Here is a 20,868-nt window from a genome sequence, read left to right as displayed (position 1 = left end):
TGCAGTCACAAATGTTTTCTTTTCTTGCTAAAGTGTTAATTTATGCAACAATTATGAAATATAATTGAAAAATAGCGTTACAAAAGGACACAAATCGGATACAAATGTGAATATCTCCCTATATATATATATATCTAATGTATATATATATACTGTGCGCGTGTGTGTGAGTGTGTGTGCGTGTGTGTGTGTGCATGAATACATTAGAATTTATAAGTAAGTCATATACATACATTACCTGCACATGTGTTATGAGAAGCGTGTTTTAATACATAGAAGCTACAATATAGACAAAGTGTAATACTGTATTAACATAAGTCATACACAGAGAACAAGGGGTAGAACTAGATACGTTTCTGTACTTCTTCCTTCTCCATTTGAACATGTAAACCACGTTAAACCACGACAACCATTGACGATCTTTCTATTTCTTTATTTCAATTTTTTATAGCTTGTAATGTTTCTTTCTTTTTTTATGTAAAATCAATTAATTATTGGTGCGAGTCGTAAGAATAGGTAGGAAAGTCTGACCATGCACAGATACTAGTCGGAGCCTATATCTTGTACACCGGAAGTTTAGACGGTTGCTCCGGGTGAACGAAGTAAAGATTGACAGCGTCACTTAACGCCAAAATTATTCCTCACCCCTTGACTGTACCCTGTGAGTTCCCCCCTCTACTCATCCATGGCGTTTAGCGCTAGTATTGATGTTGAGGGTGCAACACAGCATCTCCGGGATATCCTGAAGCTCGACCGTCCTGGTAACAGTACTGGTGAGTTTGACCGTGAATGCAAAGTGGAGGCGCCAGTCTAGGCCGCAGAAGCTAATGAAACGCTAGCCAAAAAGATTGATGCCGATCTTAGTATGGGCACGTAGTTTCAAACAAAAATGGCTTAATTGTTGAATTAACAATACTGCGGAATAACACAACTGCTCGTGGCTGTGTTTTTGACGTTTGAAGATGTTAGTTTCATCTGAAAATCTACAGTATATATTTTCTTCACTACGCTCAGCTAACCGAATCGTCTGTTTGTGGCGTAAGCTGTTTAGCTAAATCGGAAGTGAGCGTCTATCCTGCGTTTCTGTTGCCAAGGTATTCGCATCGCGAGGTAGTGTTTGTCGAAATTATATATATATATATATATATATATAATACCTGTCGATAGAGCGAATGACATGTTTTGTGTCGGCTGCTGCGATCGTATTAAACGCTAAACTAGAGCGTATTATAAGGTTGTTTTTTGATGAAAATTAAATCATTAACAATTTGCAAAATTGAAATATGTTCATTTTAGTGTTGCCCCGCTTTTGTAAAACTAAAGGTAGGATTTGTTTGCATCAGTGCAAGGCATGTTGGAAAAGTTGTGGTGTGTATCGAACATTTAAATTCCCCATGGAGCAATTTGTGGCGTAGCAAGCAAGATGGAGAGAGACAACAATGCACAAACACAATCAACAATAGCAATACATAAAAAGCTAAAATATATGAAAAAAAGAGCTCAAAGGAATTCATAAAAATTAATTAGAAGACAGACTGAAAAGATGACCACAGTAAGTGCAGTGTCGCTTGAAAAATGTTAAAAGGACTTGGAAGTAACTTAAGGAGGTTAAAAAGACTGAAAATTGGTTAAACACTCCCAAGATTAATTAGGGTTGTTTAAAAGGCCAATGGCCACAGGGAATCCAGGACTTTTTTTAACCTCCCTATTTTACACCTGGGCATGCAGAATCTATGACTAGAAGGAAGCAATTAAAATTCAAATGCAAGGTGATGAGTAGGATAAAATCTGCCGTGCTTTCTTGAGCGACCTTGTATAAAAGGTTGATGTCCACTGGTGAAGTGTCAATGGTATTTATACGTCCCTTCACAGTGCCATGTCGATTTAAAAAAAACAAACCTTTTTTTTTTGCGTAATCAACTAAACCAACAGATAAATGCAAACTTAAGAGAGTCATTAAAACAGTTTTAAAACATCCATCAATTTTCTAATCCGCTTATCCTCACAATGGTCGCAGGCGTGCTGAAGCCTAACCCTGCTGTCTTCGGGCAGGAGGCGGGGAGAGCCTTAACTAGTCGGCAGCCAATCGCAGGGCACACATAGAAGAACAACCATTCATGCTCATAATCACATCTAGAGACAATTTAGATTGTTCCATTAACCTGCCATGCATGTTTTTGGAATGTGGGAGGAAGCCGGAGTACCGGTACCTGGAGAAAACTCATGCAGGCACGGGGAGAACATGCAAACTCCACTCACGAAGTCTCGGAGATGGAATCGAACCCTGCACCTCTGGACTGTGAGGCAGACATGCTAACTAGTCGATCACCGTGCTTCCCAGAATAAAACATTTAATATTATATATTATAATAGGACAGTTGTGATTTCATTTGATTTTGACTATACAGTTTGTAACTCGATTGGCTGTTGATTTAATAGCAAGAATACACAAATTGGATAAAAATTTGACACATTTTCACCTCAAAGATTTTCGGAGTAGGGCTTGGCATTGTAAATAACCTCGCAATTTGTTTTCGTTCTGATTCTTTAGGTTGCGATTTGATTAGATATAATTTAATTGCTCGGATATCGTTTCAGTCACTCGTAAAAATACAGAAGTTGGAATAGATTTGGGCATATTTGAAATATTTGACCCGGACATGTAAATATAAATACAATACAATACAATACATGCTGATTTATATAGCGCTTTCACAACAGCGACAGCTGTAACAAAGCGCTTCACAAAACAGTTAACATAAAGTAAAATAATAAACACAACACATAACATAAAACACGGACAGTCGTGCAGTCCTAACCACTTTTCCGTCACACGCTTTGTTGTTTGAAGCAGTTTGAGATGAAAGAGGAGAGAATCAAAGTGTCCTTTAACCAGTGGATCAGAGACGTCATGCTCAAAATGTGCACACGTCGGCTACAAGCTAAGTTTCAAAGTCAACAAGAAGCTGTAGCATCCATTGACGAAAAAAGAGATTGGTTCACTTCTCCTGTCCCATGGAAATCCATTTCAATTCCAAGCGGCGACTCTCGGTTCCAAATACGGCGCAGAGCGCCGATGCTCCTCTCTCCTCATCCTCAACTTCAGCAGCCATCCATCCAGCCGCACCAATGCCGACTATCCAACAGCGCCGACATAGCCACTGAACAAAACGGGATTGTGAAAAATGCTGCCCATTACAGGCGCAAAAAACACAAGCGCCCCAGGTCTGTCCAGCACCGACAGTCAATGGCGCCGACATTCCTCCCAATCAACATCTGTGCTGGTACAGGCGTGCTGCCGAGAAGGCGCAACCACCAAGCACAGATACTTCTCCTTTGACGAATGTCGTGGCCAAAAAGCGCTGAAAACAGTCCATATCAGGTCCACACGATGAAACAACAAACAACATGTGACAAAACAAAAGACAAAAATACCAAAAAAGAACAAAAAAGCAAGGCTCTTGAAGAGCACTTGCCGAAGGCTGCCTACTCGGGCGCCATCTTGGAGAAAAAAAAAAAATGAAATGATATATTGTTAAATTTTATATCAAGAAAACATTTGATGATACACATTTGCTTGTAACGTATTTGTGCATATGGAGTAAAAAATGTGAAAGTTGTGTTTAGTACTGTAAAGTACAAACTTAATTCAGCACTAAATGCGTAAATGCGCAGTGACGTCAGATAGGAAATGGCAGCGTCTTACCTGAGCTCATCTGTGACGGGACGACTTGTTTTAAAGTATCTATAACCTGTTTTTTATCAAGGTGTTTCTGTCATAACGGTGTTAAAATGATCACAACCACTGTGCTAAATACACAAATTAACTCCACCTTGATGAATCACGTGACGTTTACATCGAGCTCCGTGGCTGATCCGACTAATGGATTAGAACATGTAAACGGCAGATCGGGAAAGACGACATCACTTTTAAACAGGTGACCAGGGATCATCATTCGGAATGATTGCAATTACAATGACAAAAAAAGTCTCCATGGAAACTCGGCTACAGTAAGTCCGCGTAAATTCTCGACATTCACAAGTTGACATTTGCATACCTGAGAGAAATGGGAGAATCAGCAAGTTTGTTGTGTCAAATGCTTCATCCGTGCCGCCTGGCACGCATTCCTGGCTACTTGTGCAAACTTGATTTACGATACTGTATATGGAATCGCACAGCCAGAAACGCAAAGTTTGTATGTGGGCTGACCACAGCATCAGAGAGACACTCTCTCTGCTGACTCCAACCACTCCAAAACTGCTGGCGTTAATTGGTTTACAGTTGCGGGATGGCGACCTATGACCTCTTTTTTTCGTGTTAGTATTGCGCATCTCGGTTTGAGTGTCTGTCGAAGCTTTTGAAAGAATTGGTTTTTCCATGCCACTTTACTGTAAAGGGCTCTTGTGTATGATTGTGGCCAGAGCTTGGTGGCAGTTGGCAAGCACATTTACAGGGAATCCAAAATGACTTTGCACCTCAGATTTTAAAGGCTGTTGGCTGTTCCAATACATTTGCTCACAATTAGAAAATGGTCTTTCGTACTATCTTCAAATTTATCTGTGGTCCATGAAAAGTAAATACTGTAATTTTCTAACAATGTATATTTTTCAGACATTTTGAACTAGGGCTGAACTATTAATTGCATTTGCAATATAATCGCGATTTGATAAAATGCAATTTACTATGCGCAGAAGCTGCAATTTGGTCATTAAGCCGCCGAGGGGAGGTGGGAGGGAGAGAAGTAGGGGGCAGACAGAGAGGTCATTGCTGTAACTTAAGCCTGCTGTTTTGTCGGTGGACATAATTTTTGGTAAATTGACTTTCTCATGAGACATTGAGGCAAATATCTGACATGTTTCATCATTTTCGCCATGCTGAGTTGAAAACCAAAACTTGACAGTGTGCTATGTGGCTGCCCGGTGTGATGCGCGTGATTGAGTCGGGAACTCATTGTGTGTCTCTGATTGTGTGCCTGATAAATATGAGTGTCTATTCTAACAGATGAGCTGCCGTGTGCTGCACATGTAAAATAAAGTACGTGAGCGGTGACCATTTAAAACGCATCAAATCTCATCAAGTGATTTGGAAATTGAAACACCTTGCTAAATTGTCCTATATTTTGAAGATAACTACATTTGTATGTGGCCAAATGTTGCATCGTCCGATGAAGGTAGACGAAATCAGTATTGTTCATCATTTTATCAACGTGCCGCCACTTGTAATGCATGCTGCTGGTTTTTAAAATCTGAAAATGTTACTTTGTACAAGTAAATTGCAGTTTTAAAAAAACAAAGTGTTCATCTCATTCATAGACTAGTTTTCAATCTACAGTGAAATCAAAGGAGTTGGCCTCAGTGTTCCAAAACCTTTGCATTGGAGAGTATGTTGTAAAACTATGCAGTTTTGTTGGGGTGGAAAAACCCATTTATGGTACACAATGTTGATGTGAGGATATGCGGTCATCTCCAACCACGAATTTGAATTTTTAATTTCAGTGGAATAATTTGTATTTTGTGTGTATGGTTCCCCATTTTTAAGTCACAAGGAAACCATTTGTGAGAAATGCATTTCATTCCTTAGATGCAGAATCAGGTGATGGGCAAAGAAGGTTGTCCTTTAATGGAGAACTGAACGGGCTATTGGGAGCAGCAGGTCTTCTCGGAGGCGGCGATTTAACATCAGACACGACCAGACCTATCTCCGCAGTGAACAGTATTGCTCAGGATATCCAGATAATGTTTGTGAATTATTCACTCTTGCCACTTGAAATATTTGTATCCAAGTATTTTCATTTCTTTCTATTCTTGCATTTCTTTATCACTGAAAATGTCAGGTCATTTTTGTTGTCTTGAGTTCCAGATGAAATAATTTAATTTCAATGACTACAATTTCAGTCGCCTTTCTGGTGATGATCAGTCTACCTGTATCCCCATCACCTCGGACAATGTGGAGATTGTGGCGAGTCAGGAATCAAGCATCAATAGCAAGGCTCGAGGCAGCAACATGGTAAGATTGTAAATATTCCTACTTCTCCCCCTGCCTGTTGTTATTTTAGTGAGTGGCAGGATACAAGAATAGATTCACAGTCCTCCATGTAATGCTTCCAATGAGATTTTATATTGAGTGCACATTCATAGGTCACAGTTGTATTTAGAACATGTTCACAATTTTACCTCTATAGCTCCTCAAAATGGTCTTTCTCGCAACTCTTGCATGTCTATCCTGAGATGATGAATATAAACATTCTCTATATCAAAGAGCAAGAAGTTTTTAAATAATAAGGAGAATTTAGTGTTGGAGGAGAATTTCAGCGCTTGATTATTTCGCCTTTACGGCAGCATGTTTGGAACAGCAATGGAATAACTACAATGTTTGACTGTTGGCACTTGTCTATTCAGGTAAAAGTAAACAGTCGATATATTTATTTTGCTTGGTTAACGATACAGACGACAAAAAAAACAAACAGATTTCCACTTAATGAACGGCCAACCGGTTTTCATTTTTGGATAATCAAAATTTTTAAACTTGACTTTAAACTGTGCATATGAGCACACTATTGTCCTCTAGAAAAACGAGTGAGGTCTGAGATGAATCCCTTCCCATATTTTGGTCTATGAGACGAAATTATGTCAAAACCACAGTATTAATTTCGCCCTCTAAAACAGCACATTTGCATAAGCCTAGTTTGTTAAAAAAATTATCAGTAGTAAGGGCAGGCTATCAGCATCAAAGTGTGCAGAGTCATTTTTGCCTCATAAAACTGCCTTTGAAAAGCGTCTCTCGCGGGCCTATATGGGGCACTTGCTTAGCGGCTATCTGTCAGCCACAAACTGGAGCCGCTGTTAAATGCTGCCAACAGATACTGTATAATACAATATCGGCATAATTATAGAGTTATTTTTAACATCCTTAAGCAGTGATTGAACTTAATTTCAGGAAGACTTGTGTTGTTGATGCCTGTGGCACCATTTTGTGACAATCTCCTCTCGCGAGAACGGAAATCTCGTCACACGAGATTACTTAACGCGAGATCAAAACAACAATGGCGGCGATTGTCAAACTGTGATCATTGCTGGGAAAAAAAATATACCATATTTTTTTTGTTTGTTTGTTTTGACTGAGAAATTTCCTTGCGTCCCAAAAACCCGCATTATTTGGAACTGTGCGTCCCGCGGGAAACTTATGCATCTCGGACGCGGGACGCAGAGGTAACGAAATGGCTGGGTATACGAGTCAATAGACAGCGTCAGCCGTCACACCACGACGCACTGCCGGGAAAAATTTGTGTGCAGCAGGCTTTTCACACAAGTCTGGCTCGAACTGCATTAGGGCAGAGAGCAATAAATTATGAACAGAAAATAATAATAATAATAATGGGAAAACGTTTTCACCACAAAATACTGAGTTTTGAGATCTACGACATAATAGGTCTTTTTGCAATCACTTTAGCTTTCATAAGGGACTATGTTTTTATTGTTAAATTAATTTCTTTACATAAAAGAAAAATATTTATTTGCATTATGATTTTTACAATTTTACACTCACCATTACTTTGAAGGGGGGTTCAATGAATACCATGATATGAATTTGGTTTGGTTTCTTTGTTTATTGAACATAAAACATGTACAGTAATAATTTGACAGAAAATAAGGTAGATAAAATAGTAAAAAGAAAGAAATCAGTCTTCATTCAACACAGTTATTATGTTCAAGGGAGTAGAAGAAGTAAAAAACGTATCTAGTCCTACCCCGTTATGTGTTTATATCTAATAAATCATTTTTATATCAATCAGAAAAGAAAAAAAGTAAGAAGAAAGAAGTCTCCATTAAGGCTCATACTTTACCCTTAACCGTGATATTTTTCCAACTTTTGGTTTGTATCGGGATTATATACAGTACATCCACACCCTGGCACTCTTGTCAATTTTCTCTTGTATTCATAATGGATATTTCAATACCTTTCTCTATTTATCAACTTAGTTCTGATTTATCATTATATTTAATGTTTAGAATTTATCATTTTAACTCTGATTGATGTAGGTTGTTTGTACTATTTTTTTGAATTTGTTTTTGAACTCGGCAAGCGATTTACTCATTTTCAGGTCCGTTTCGAAATTATTCCACAGATTAACACCTTTGATAGATACACTTCTTTGCTTGATGTTTGTTCTTGTTTTGAGTTTTTTGAATAAGTTGGTACCTCTTAAATCATAGGTGCTTTCTCGAATTTCGAAAAACCTCTGAATGTTTTGGCAGAGCAGGTTATTGTGTGCTTTGTACATTAATTGGGCGATTTTAAAGTAAAGATTTTACATTTCAGGCCATATTGCTAAGCCTTTGGGTCTGTTAGCAGTTAAGTTTCAAAAGTATGGAAAAAATGTTTAAGTATGAACTCATATTTATGTACAATGAATTTGAAATGTAAAACACCTTTGGTGAAAAAAAATTGTTTGTCCCGCATTTTCACGACCATACGGCGCACCATATTGAAAGGCTTTGTGTTAGTTTACGGGTGATATTTCAAATGGTGAATTACCTTTTTTTCTTTTTTAGGTGAAGATTCAGCCTGTTGCCAAATATGACTGGGAGCATAAGTATCATTATGGCAGACTTATTGCTGTGTCAAATTCCTTCATGGCATATGCAATTAGAGGTGAGAGTCCAAGATTCAACTTTTTTTTAAATGGCGAATATAAATGAAATGTGATAATAATAATAGACATGCTTTTGTTCTGTCTCAGAACCGCTGCACACTGAGCGATGCATAGTCGGACACTGTGCAGGGTTCTACCACAAGATTTCATTTATGACCGAGTCTCAGCCACTTGTTTTGCGGTGAATGTGGCGATGTTGCTAATTATCCCAATCAAAATGCACAAAAGCTTTTACACAGGCAACATTTTAAGCACATGAGACAGGGCTGCTCGTTCACAAGTCATAAAAATACAATATATACAGTTCATGTTGTGTTTTACAACACCACTTAACCATATTTACATCTGCTTGTGGTAAAAATGTATGCAAGTGGTATGCGCCTTATCCTGTCCATTCAAGTGAGTGTGAGCCTTTCGAGATATACCAGCCTTTATATGGTATATACCAAGTGAGGCTCTTTTTCGTGCTCATCCTCTTTTTGTAGGAGCATGCTTAATCCTTGACTAACACTGCTTTTTATGGATTAAAGTGATACAATACAACATATTGTAAGGGGAGCCTCGGAATGTGATCCCGACCAAATGTTATTTTTTGCTGTGGGTGGGTCCCAGTCGAGTAGAGAAGCGTCGCATTGTGTGCAGCAGCCCTTTTGCACTTGGACTATGAAGTATAAACCCTGGCAAAAATTATGGAATCACCAGTCTCATAGGATGTTCATTCAGTTTCAAACGGTAGCATTCTGGCTTTAGGTGACATTTTTAAAGAATGTGGTTGTCAGTAACAGTTACATTTTTAGACCAAGCACAAAGAAAAAAATATGGAATCACTCAATTCATTCTGAGGAAAAAAAATTATGGAATCAACCTGTAAATTTCTGCTCGTTAGCCTGCAGTTAAACAGAAGTGATCACAACTTGTAGAGCTGTTTCATACAGTTAACTGACATGAATTATAGCTCCAAATTGAGACATGTCATGTGAAACAAAGGAGAGCATGATCAAACCTTAAGAAGATAAATCATCACGCAATGTCGCAACCTCTGCTTAGTCTAAATAACTGCTACTACCAGATTTCTTTTCTTGATTTCTTTTAGTGGTTCATCAAGCCAGAAAGTTGCAGTTTTAAATGACTTTAGTTTTGTCTCATGTCTGCAATTGACTTTTTTTCCTACAAAATTGAACAACTGAATGACGATCCTCTGAGGCTGGTGATTGAACATTTTTTGTCAGGGATTGTATCCATGAGTCTCTAGATTTGTATAATGCAAGTTGCCGAAGCGTTTTATTGCAGCAGATGTCTACAAATGTAATGCATAATGACTTGCATTCTGTGTGTTTTATTGTATTCCATGATATCGTCTTTTCTCTGACATCTTCCTTCAGGAGCCAACAACCAGGCTATGATACGCGTCTTGAGTGTCGGCACTGCAGAGCGTTGTTTACTTAAAGGCTTCACTGGTGCCGTCACAGATCTGGCTTTCGCCCACCTTGACTCGCCTCTGTTGGGTTGTGTAGATGAAGCTGGCAACCTAATGGTTTGGGAGCTCACGTGTACCAGCAGTACAATACTGTATCCTTACAAAATTAATGCTAAGACAATTTTACCCTTTTCATGACACGCGGTGTTGACTTTTACATCAGTTTTGCCTTTTTGAAAGATATATTAAGTAGCCAACACATTCTACAACAAACATATTCTCAAAAATTCTTCTTCCATACCTACTTAATGGTATTAGAAGCACTCCATTGTCTTACACTGACAGAACTCAGTTCTAGTGATACTTTTGATCTTAAAGTTTACCCACATACCTGTGATATCATGCAGACATGCACACACGAACCCCCAATAACTTTTACTTCATCGTGCTTTCCTTAATCCATAGCCCTAAGAGATCAGATAGTTGTTCATGTCCGAAGGCCACAGGACTCGCCACTGAACTCACATCGGCGTCTCATCTGGTGCCCTTTTATTCCAGATGAAAATGAAGACAACCAAGATGACAATAGCCAGACCTTGGCTCTTCTACATGAAGATAGGGTATCTGTTTAATATAAAAATATAACTTGGCCTGAAACAAATACCAAAGACTTCTATTAAATATAACATCTTCCACTAAAACTAGGCACATCGGAGTCAGTCCAAGGCAGGGGTCTCAAACTTAACTTATGTGGGAGTTACTGGAGATAGTCTGGGTTGCATCAAGTATTCCAAAAAAGAAAAAGCACAACTAATCCCATCTTTAGCAATAACAGTTCAGAACATGAACGGTACTTCAGAATGTGAATGAGATTGTGGCCCAATTCTTTCTGTCAGCTACATATACCTGGTACTTAATGTACTCCTCAAAATGTGTAGTTGAGTACTGGCACCTTACTTCAGAAGCACCACAGCTTTCTCTATGCATTCAAGACTTGTCTGTGTGCCCCCGTGCTCAACCCAGAAAGCATTCCGTCTCCTGTTTTTCTTGAAATTAGCTACTCTCATTGCTAACCTTTCTCTTCGCGGCAGGTTTTGAAAAGACTGGGAGACAGGAGATATTTCCTTCCCATATTTGCCACTTTAGAATTAATGTTTTGCCAAAATATGTTATGAACCTATGTTATAGTAGCCCATATGTGATTTAAAAAGGACAACACCATAAAAAAAAAAACTAACATTAAACTTTGTCAAGTTGGGGGCCGCTGCAAATGAGTTTGCGAACCCTGATCCAAAGGCTCCATAATTAAACCAAAATACAGTTCACAAGTGAGTTTGTGCCTGGCAGATTATGTCAAGCCATTGAAATGACAAATACTTGTGACTTGGTGGCTGTGATGATCATTAAAAAATGGGCATGATGTGGCACATTGCTATCATCAGCATCAACATTATACACTTACACGACTGGATTTCAGGATCATGTGTCAGAATATGCCTTTAAACATATTTTTATTGTTTTTCATATATGAATCTCATTTTTATTTTTTTATTTTCTAGGCTGAAGTGTGGGACCTTGAAATTTTGAGGGCCAACAATGCTAATTGGCCTGTTTATGCCACAGATTTGAAAGAAGGCCTCATTACAGTGAAAGGATATACCCAGGTAAGACTTGATATACTAAGTGTTAACTCGAATAATAACTCCACTTGTATGATGGTTGTAGAACTCTTGATTTCGAGACCGCTCACCTTGACCAACAGAAGGACAACCGAACTCACTCCCCAAAACCCGTGCTCTCATTCCCCTTCGTTGAGGCAACACTGAGCCCTAGCAGTGTAATATTGTAAAGGTTATTACTAAAAATAAAACAACACTAAGTACAAAAATCACAGTTTAAAAGGGGAAGTGAAGTCCCAAAACTATCTCTGATAAATATTGTGTTTGTGGAATATGGATTAAGCAAAAATAAACCTGTTTTTATCCATCTTGGGGCCGTCAGCATAACGGGCGTCCGTTCGTATTGATGGAATGCCCACCTCTGGCAGCTGAGATGAAACTTTGGTTTAAAAGGGAAGTAGTCAAATAAAACATTGTCTTGAGAATAATTTCTTTGATGCACCCCCATTAGTCTAAATATGTCATTGTTAATATGAATTAAGCAGCAAAATACACCTGTTTTTTTACCCATCTCAGTGGGTTGCCATTGTGCCACTTCCTGTTGACTGAAAATGACATCATTGCGCGTTAAGGGCTCAGCTTACAAATGTCTAATGACCAAAACCAGAAAAACAAGTGAGCCGTGAATCCGTGATTAGTCGTTAGATGAGCGGGTGGGTTTTGAATCTGGGCTCCGGCTTTTCTGTGTGGAGTTTGCTTATTGTCTTTGTGCCTCTGTGGGTTTTCTCCCGATACTCCGGTATCTACATTTCCAAAGACATGCATGTTAAATTGATTGAACACTCTAAATTCTTTGTAGATATGAATGTGACTGTGAATGATTCTCGATTTGTGCCCTGCAATTGGCTGCAGACCAGTTCAGGGAATACTTTGCCGCTCACCCAAGGACGGCTGGGACTGTGTCCGGCGCCCTTGCGACCCTAATGAGGATAAGTGATTCAGACGATGAATGATATTGTAATTTCCCCATTTGAGTAAAAGTGAGACTGCGACGATACTGATCCTAGGACCTCTATGTATGTATGTCCTCTTTCATCTATAACTGCTTCAGACACCACAAGTGTATGCAGAAAAGTGGTGAAGATTGCACGACTGTCTGTGTCCTATGTGTTGTCTTGTGTTATTCTTGTTATTTTGACTTCAAAATGGCGCCGCGAGAGTGGCTGCCTTTCCAGCAGCTCCTATATTTTGTTGTTCTACTTCTTCCTTTCATAACTTTGCTGCTGTGAATTGGGAATTTCTCCATTGCGAGACTAATAAAGGTTTTCTTATCTTATGTTATAAACACACGAATGCTTTTTACAAGTCCTTTGTTTTCAGAAACATTGACTACTTGACTATTTTAAGATGAAAGCAAATTCTCAATTTGTTTTGGTAACATACAATATGAAACATATTTTACTGTCCCACCAGCGTGTCAGTGAAGGTGCCCTATCTCCAGATGGAACAGTGTTAGCTACAGCCAGCCACGATGGATACATCAAGTTCTGGCAGATATATATAGAAGGGGGGCAGGACAAGCCAAGGTATGAAAGAAGAATGAATCCCTTACTTTGAAATTTGATGTACAGTCTGGTCCTTTCATACTAGAGCAGCAGGACGTCCTCTTTTTTTTTTTTTTTTTTTAAACCCTTATGCCCCTCGAAAAAAGCTGATACCGAACCTACGCGTTTTACAATTCTGTAAATGATGTATGTTGTGTTATACAAACATTCTTTATTTTTTTTCTCAAACACTCAAAATGTTCAGCGGGATCTGTGCTATCCATACATATATAGTTTATGTTAATTCCTTGGGATTTTTTGCCCTTTATGGACAATAAAGCAGTTCTGTGCTATGACACTTCAAAGAAATATTGCATTCTTTTTAAACGGTGGACTATGAGGGTTTAAATTAGATGTCTGCATGAACTCTTTTTTTTATTTTTTATTTGTTTCTGAATTAGATGTCTGCATGAACTTCGTCCACATGGTGGACATCCCCTTTCCTGCCTTCTCTTCTGTGACAACCACAAAAGGCAGGACCCTGAGTGAGTAGACACAAGTCGTGATTGCTGTGAGCAAATTGCATATCAACACAAATGAATCTATTGCTGTTTCATTTACAGAGTCACTCTGTTTCTTTCAATAGCGTTCCATTCTGGAGGTTTCTTATAACTGGAGCCGATCAGAACCAAGAATTAAAGATGTGGTGTACTGTTTCCTGGACTTGTTTACAGACCATCAGGTTATTACTTCAGTCTTTCAGTTGCACTCTGGATTCACCCTTAGTCTTTGTTTGAAATTGCTATAGTTGTTTATAGATAGCATCTGGATTGGGCCAGTTTTTTCGAAAGCAACGCTTGATATTGTTACCATAGTGGGGTTCCATCCAAATGTTTCCAATTTTTTCAGCAAATTTAGTGACAATGTGCAAAACGAACGTGCGTCTTATCCCTATTTGAATGTATTATTTTTGTGAATAGTGAGAGGATACTGCACCCACTCTTGTCTCTACTCTTATACAATCTGGGGGGAAAACACCACCCCCCCAAAAAACATCAATGAAATGAAAACATTTATGACATGTCTGCCCTTTCGTTGTATGAACACCCAACTTTGTCGAATTGCTTAAGCCTTTAATGTTTAGTGCTGTTTTGTAGATTCTCTCCAGATCCAGTGAATCTGACAGTTCTGCCTAGTCTTAAGGCAAGTTTGGACCTGTCTGCTGGGTATCTCATCCTTTCCGACGTACAGAGGAAGGTCAGTGCATTATTGGCAGCTTTTATGTTTATGTAATGTGTGGGTTAAAAAAAAACACCTGCCATTTACATAACTTTCTAAAGGTTATTATTCCAACTCAGGTGTTAGGACATTGATAAATACTCAGATGTAACTCATATTCTGTGTTATTCATTCATTTATTCACTGAGAAAACACAAAAGCCCTGTACTTGACGTGAATGGCCAGGTGCAATATAAATATGGTGTGTTTCTAATTAATTGTAAAGCGATTCACCAAATGTAAACTGTTAGCATAATAAGGTGCAAGCAAAGATCATAATTCTCTTGACTGTGTTTTGGCCAAAATCGTTATCTAACTAGTGGCGTAGGTGCGAAACCGACCATGCCAATGCCTTTGAAAGAAAATCTCTGGTGCTGTATGTCATTATTTTAAAAATTGTCAATCAAGTTTTAACATAGTGGCTTGTCTACACTTTAGTACCTCTTTAGAGATCGAGACACGCACATACATACCTTGTATGCTGCATGGATAATTGAAGGACCTAGTCATTGTTATAAAACTCATGTAAGTTGAGAATTGATCTTTTGCGATGTGAGTGTTTTTGCTCTAGTTGCTGGTTGGTGAATGACTGCGTAAAATGCCAGATTGAGGAGAGAAAAAAAAGCTTGATCTGACTGAGTGTGCTGGTTTGAATTCGGGGTCAAATTTTAGGAACTCTATCTGACTACGAATATTACTGCCTACTTTGGTTCTTCTTTGAATACTAATTTGCTCTGGCTCCTTGCCAGGTTCTTTATGTGATGGAGCTGAGACAAGATCTGGAAAAAGGCAAGGCATCTTTCACTGCTGTGTCAGAGTTTCTACTCACCCATCCTGTGCTTAGCTTTGGAGTTCAAGATGTTGCCCAAAGCCGTTTGCGACACACCGAAGTTCTTCCTGCAGAGGAGGAGAGTGAGAGCACAACAACAGGTAAATTCATGAAGTCTTTGATGTTGTCGTTGGAGCGGGGAAAAAAGCAAACTGTCGTCCCTTTATGATCTGGAGCAATTTTATAATCTGTCATTCATACACAGCACAGTGATAATGATTGATTAATATTTTTCCTGTGAATGTGATTTCTTTCAGAGGGCGCTCAAGGGCCCACAGAGTCCAAATCTGGCATCCAGATTAAACTGTACTGTGTTCACACCAAGTGAGTTCCCGTACACTGATCACATTCTACTATTTTGTTCAATTAAGTTCAAGTTAAAAGTTTGGATCCAGTTCATTCAATAATGTTTAAAAAGTGTTAGCCTGTGCCCTCCTCAAGGGTTCTTATGCAGGAACAGGGAATATACTTCTCATCTCAGCGGCAGGCTGTTCCTTGGGTGGTGGCTTGTTCTATCCAAGGTGGTTTTGTGGCTTTTGGCCATTAAAACCTCACTGAAATCATTTTTAAAATGTTGTACAGCTGAACATTACAAAATGAATGTTACATACTGTATATGAACCTATATACTGTATATTTATAGTCAATATTTATTGACATTAATAATTTCTGATTTTAGGAGTCTGCAGGATGTTCAAATCTGGTTCCAGCCTAATGCGGGCTCCAACTCTCCAGGCTTGCTCCATTCTGATCCTCCAGATGGTTTTGGTTGGTTTACGTTTTTCCACAATTATTAATCAATTGTTTTATTGTATGCACAACAGGTCCAGTAGTTGCTGTCTCCTTTAACTTTCACCCTGTAATATCAGAGCAAGATAATTTATCAAAACGTGCAGTGTGTGTGTGTGTGTGTGTGTGAGAGAGAGAGAGAGAGAGAGATTTGATTTGATTTCAGTTTTTAATTTTTACTCTACGTATTATGTCACGTATCTATCAGGGTTCTCAGCCCATCTGACAGACCAGAGTTCTGACAAGGACTCAGGGAGTGGCTCCCAGACCGACCTGAGCAACATAGCATCACTTCCTGAACCGACTGACTTCCTGTCGAATATTGCAAATGGCAATGGGCAAATGCCGAAATTGATGACTCCTGATGCCTTCATGACATTAAGCACTTCGGTATTAAGCTTTTAAAATCATGTTTGTTTTCTCTTTCGGTCTTAACCCTGCCACACTTTATTATACGGGTGCTCTGATCAGGGTTTTATGCTGCCGATTTCAATACTGATAATTCATGAGCAAGATCTTCCGATCACTCCCGATTATGAGACCTGTGATACCGATCATATGGATTAGCTGTAAATGTTGTCTATTTATGGGGAATGCTATTGACTATGTAATCTGGAAAAAAAAGAACCAAAAAAATCACTTAATTTAAACAAAACTTGCTAGCACAATGCAATAACTCTTCAGCCAAAAGGATAACGGAATAAAACTGAAGTTTATTAGCTTTTCCACAATCTTTAACAGATTGAAATAATCAGACTGTCAACAGACTCATAGTGTAAAAGTCAAATAAAATTCCACAAACATTGCCTGATCACATCATGTAAAGTTAATAAATAAGACAGATACAGGTCAAATGCAGGCTACATGCACATAAACTATTCAATAAGTTCCTAAATTGAAAATATTTTACAACGTGGCTTATTGTCCTTAAAGGGCAAACTCCTAATTTTCATCTTAATTGATCTACAGTTTTGTATGTAAATTGAATTTTTATTTTTAAATGAGATAAGAGATAAATACGGTCAAACAGACCGTGGATAGAAAAACAGCCCAAATGAAACTGAAGTGCATATGCTCTGAATGAGAACATATTGAACATTTTGATCGGCAAAATGCCTACAACTTATTAGAGTTGTTAAAGAATTATACACAACAAATACATAATTGACAATCAGGCCTCAAATTGATCACAATTGTCCAAATCCTCTGATTTCAGCCTTTCAAATGTAAAATTTGATGATTTCTGTCGTCCTTCATGAAATTTTTGATTATCTCTCTATGTAATCAAACTGAGACATTTGCAAATACTGCTTCTATTTTTGAAAACCATGATCAACATTTTTTCCGATTTTATGACATGTTATGGACCAAACCAGTAATGCAATCATAATCACTTTATGGAAGAAATAAGTCAGTTTAATCTACTGTGCTACAAAAATCATTTATAGCCATAGCGTGAATAACCTGTAATTGATCTTGAGTTGACCTTTAATCCCAGAAGTGTTGCACTTCGTTTTAATCAGTTCCTAAAAAGGATCTCTTCAGTTTCAAAAACATTGCTGAGTATTTTTTGTTTTTTATTTTGCTTACCAGTAATCATTATACAATACAAAATAAATGGCAATAAACGGTTAGTAAACAGTGATCGGTGAAAAAAAGGATTTCGCAATACGTGTTAATGCAAAATAACTGACCAAATTATATAATTAGTCATTTAAAAAGATTTAGTAGCGACAGCCGTAATTGTTAGCAAGCATTGTGGAACGATTCCTTTCCATAAAGATGATGAAATTTAGAGAATGACTTATACAGTTCAAACATTGGTGTACAATCTCTTCAGTAATATTCATAAAACCAGATTTTTCTGATAATGGTTGATATTTACTGACTTTAAAATGGCCTGATTGTACCATTCACACATGCATTGAGACATTGCATCAACCTATGCAAACATGCTTTATTTTTGGTATACTCTTCAGGTGCCTGCATCTCCTGGCAGTAGTGCCAGTAGTCTGACAATTGTCACAGCAATCAGCGACTCGGCCAATAGGTGAGTTTTTCTATTGGCGATCATAATGATTATGATACTGATGGGTTTTTATTTCGACTCTGTAAAGCTCCTATCCCACTGAGCGGTGAACAATTACAAGCGTTTTCAAAGGCAGCAAATGTTGCATTCACCTCAGAGTTCATCTTTTTTTTTTTTTAATTATTATTATTTTTTTAATAATAAGGTCGCAAACATTTGCCAAACGTTTGCCAGATGTTCACATGTACTTTTCTTGTCGCAAGGAAACTTTGGACATTTTCAAATTTTCCTTCCGGCAATTTAAAAAAAAACTGTTGGAGAACATCTGCGACCTTGAACGAACCCTGATCAACTCCGACGTGAGTTTTTCTGCCTTCGCAAACAGTTGCAACTGTTCACCCCCCAGTGGGATAGGGGCTTAAGGCATTTACCATCTTCTATTCTTAAGCATGCGATCACATCAAAACATCAGTTTGAGAGGCATTCAATTTTGTTGTTGCAGAATGATTAACCATTTGAAATGTAGATGTATTTTTGGATTGTACATGTAACAAGACAAAGGTGGCCTATCGTACAAAATCAGCAGGTTCTTTTCTCACCATGTTCTCATAGTGTACAAAGAACTATCCTTCAAATGTACTCATAAATGCGAGGGAACATTGGTATGTTTTTTGTTTTTGGCAGAACTTCTGATGACATTATTCAGAGTCCCAGCCGGGCAGATAACAGTTTGCCACTTCCGGTTTCCAGTAGCAGTCCAAGACCTGCTTCCACTGGACTGGAGACCATACAGGTATGAGTGGACACTTCCAGCCACTCTTCAATCTGAAGATGTGGTCCAATATGACCAATATTTGCAGTCTCCCTCTCTCCGTCTCTCTCTCTCTCTTTCCAGACAGTGGCATCCCCTAGCACTTCAGTTGTGCTGGACAGCCCTCAGGTTCTTGATTCTCAACTCATGCCACCACATGCCTCCCCAACTAGGGCCCGCTCCCCTGATGTTATCTCCTCAGCCTCCACAGTCATGTCCCAGGACATTCCAGAGATTGCATCCCAGACCCTGCAGCTTCAGCGTGGTCTTGTGTCCACCTTGGACTCTTTACCTCTGTCTGCTCTTCAAGCTGATAGTATGGCCTCTGCTGCTTCTGCCCTTCACTTGCTCACTTCACCACGCTCAGCTAACAGCAACAGGTACCACAGTAAAGTAAAATGTATGCTGTTCTTGAAAGGAAAGTGTTTTGTGCTATAATGTAAATTACATTTCATAATACAGTAAGTATTCCCTAGTAAGGAATCATATTTGCGTTGTCCAATCTTTCCTTATAACGGAATTTACTTATTTGGGATACGACTACGGTACATGTTCTTTATGAACATGCAAGTATGTGAACAAAACTCATGTGTAACAACACAAGCAATGAAATGCAAAAATATATGCTCCAAACACTGTTTATAACATAAAAGCTGCAGTATACAGTACAGGTATATGAACAAAGTAATCCTGAAACCTAGCAGAATAACAGTTGACACGGCCACATTAATAGATAACATATTTATAAATAAGATTGACCGTAAAATGGAAAGTGGACTTCTCATTAATGACATAAGTGACCACCTACCTGTTTTTGCAGTTTTTCATAATTATTTTGATAGAAAAGCTAAGTCAACAACTCACATAACAGAAATAAGACTAAGAACCCAACACTCCACCGACGCCTTTAAGCAAGACCTAGAAAAACAAAACTGGACCGAGGTCTATTCAAACGAAGACCCAAATACAGCGTTTGAAGTATTTCAGTCTACCATAATCTCCTTATATGATAAACATTTTCCATTAACTAAAGTCTCCAAAAAGTATAAAGACCCAAGTAAGCCATGGATAACGAAAGGCATAGAAAACGCATGTAAAAAGAAAAACAATTTATATAAATTGTTTTTAAAATTGAGAACTGAAGAAGCAGAAAAAAAATATAAGACCTATAAAAATAAACTAGTAAATATTATAAGAACCAGTAAAAGAGATCATTATCATGCACTATTAGAGCTGAATAAAAGTAACACACAAGAAATATGGAAGATACTTAACCAAGTAATCAGAAATAGTCCTAAAAAAATGGATTATCCAGAGTATTTTATCAAAGGCAAAAATACTATTTTGGAAAAAACTGCAGAAATAGCAACTGAATTTAATGAGTATTTTGTCAACATCGGCAGTAACCTAGCAAAACAAATTCCTGATCCAACAAACTTGTTTGAAATAGATATGTAGAAAAAAACTCCTCCACGATGTTCCTTACTGCTGTAAAACAAGAAGAAGTATCAAATATTATAAAAACTTTTAAAAATAAAAAGTCAACTGATTGCTTTAATATTGACATGACAATAATAAAGCAGATTATAGAATATGTAGTGCGACCTTTCACGCACATATGCAACCTGTCATTCAAAGCTGGTATCTTTCCATCAAAAATGAAAATTGCTAAAGTTATTCCAATCTATAAAAGTGGAGAAAGACATCGGTTTACAAATTATAGACCAATATCACTACTACCACAATTTTCAAAAATATTAGAAAAACTATTTTCTCGCAGACTGGATAGCTTTATACAAAAGCATGCGCTGTAAGCTTCAGGGAAAAACGGACCACCTCAATGGCAGTTATGGAGTTTGTGGAAGCAATAGCCACTAATATAGACAACAAAGAATTTA

General features: G+C 38.1%; 1 protein-coding gene across 4 annotated transcripts in view; it reads left to right on the top strand.

The window, feature by feature from the left end:
* Window positions 1-581: 581 nt before the first annotated feature.
* Window positions 582-20,868, top strand: part of edc4 (enhancer of mRNA decapping 4) — a 36,804-nt gene continuing 16,517 nt past the window's right edge. For all 4 annotated transcript variants that reach the window (XM_086109291.1, XM_086109290.1, XM_086109289.1 and 1 more), the window contains exons 1-18: window positions 582-773; window positions 5,582-5,738; window positions 5,896-6,007; window positions 8,554-8,653; window positions 10,037-10,223; window positions 10,544-10,691; window positions 11,631-11,735; window positions 13,164-13,276; window positions 13,696-13,779; window positions 13,881-13,976; window positions 14,392-14,491; window positions 15,262-15,442; window positions 15,599-15,665; window positions 16,021-16,109; window positions 16,339-16,520; window positions 18,110-18,180; window positions 18,844-18,952; window positions 19,055-19,350. In XM_086109291.1, the coding sequence (XP_085965417.1) occupies window positions 686-773; window positions 5,582-5,738; window positions 5,896-6,007; window positions 8,554-8,653; window positions 10,037-10,223; window positions 10,544-10,691; window positions 11,631-11,735; window positions 13,164-13,276; window positions 13,696-13,779; window positions 13,881-13,976; window positions 14,392-14,491; window positions 15,262-15,442; window positions 15,599-15,665; window positions 16,021-16,109; window positions 16,339-16,520; window positions 18,110-18,180; window positions 18,844-18,952; window positions 19,055-19,350 (2,285 nt within the window). In that variant the 5' untranslated portion in view covers window positions 582-685. The remainder of the gene's footprint in view (window positions 774-5,581; window positions 5,739-5,895; window positions 6,008-8,553; window positions 8,654-10,036; window positions 10,224-10,543; window positions 10,692-11,630; window positions 11,736-13,163; window positions 13,277-13,695; window positions 13,780-13,880; window positions 13,977-14,391; window positions 14,492-15,261; window positions 15,443-15,598; window positions 15,666-16,020; window positions 16,110-16,338; window positions 16,521-18,109; window positions 18,181-18,843; window positions 18,953-19,054; window positions 19,351-20,868) is intronic.

The sequence above is a fragment of the Hippocampus guttulatus genome, chromosome 4, assembly GCF_054856545.1.
Source record: "Hippocampus guttulatus isolate MCC_2025c chromosome 4, RoL_Hgut_1.0, whole genome shotgun sequence".
In the NCBI taxonomy this organism is placed as follows: Eukaryota; Metazoa; Chordata; class Actinopteri; order Syngnathiformes; family Syngnathidae; genus Hippocampus; species Hippocampus guttulatus.
The sequence above is the reverse complement of the archived record's forward strand: the minus strand, read 5'-3'. Positions and strand labels throughout refer to the sequence as shown.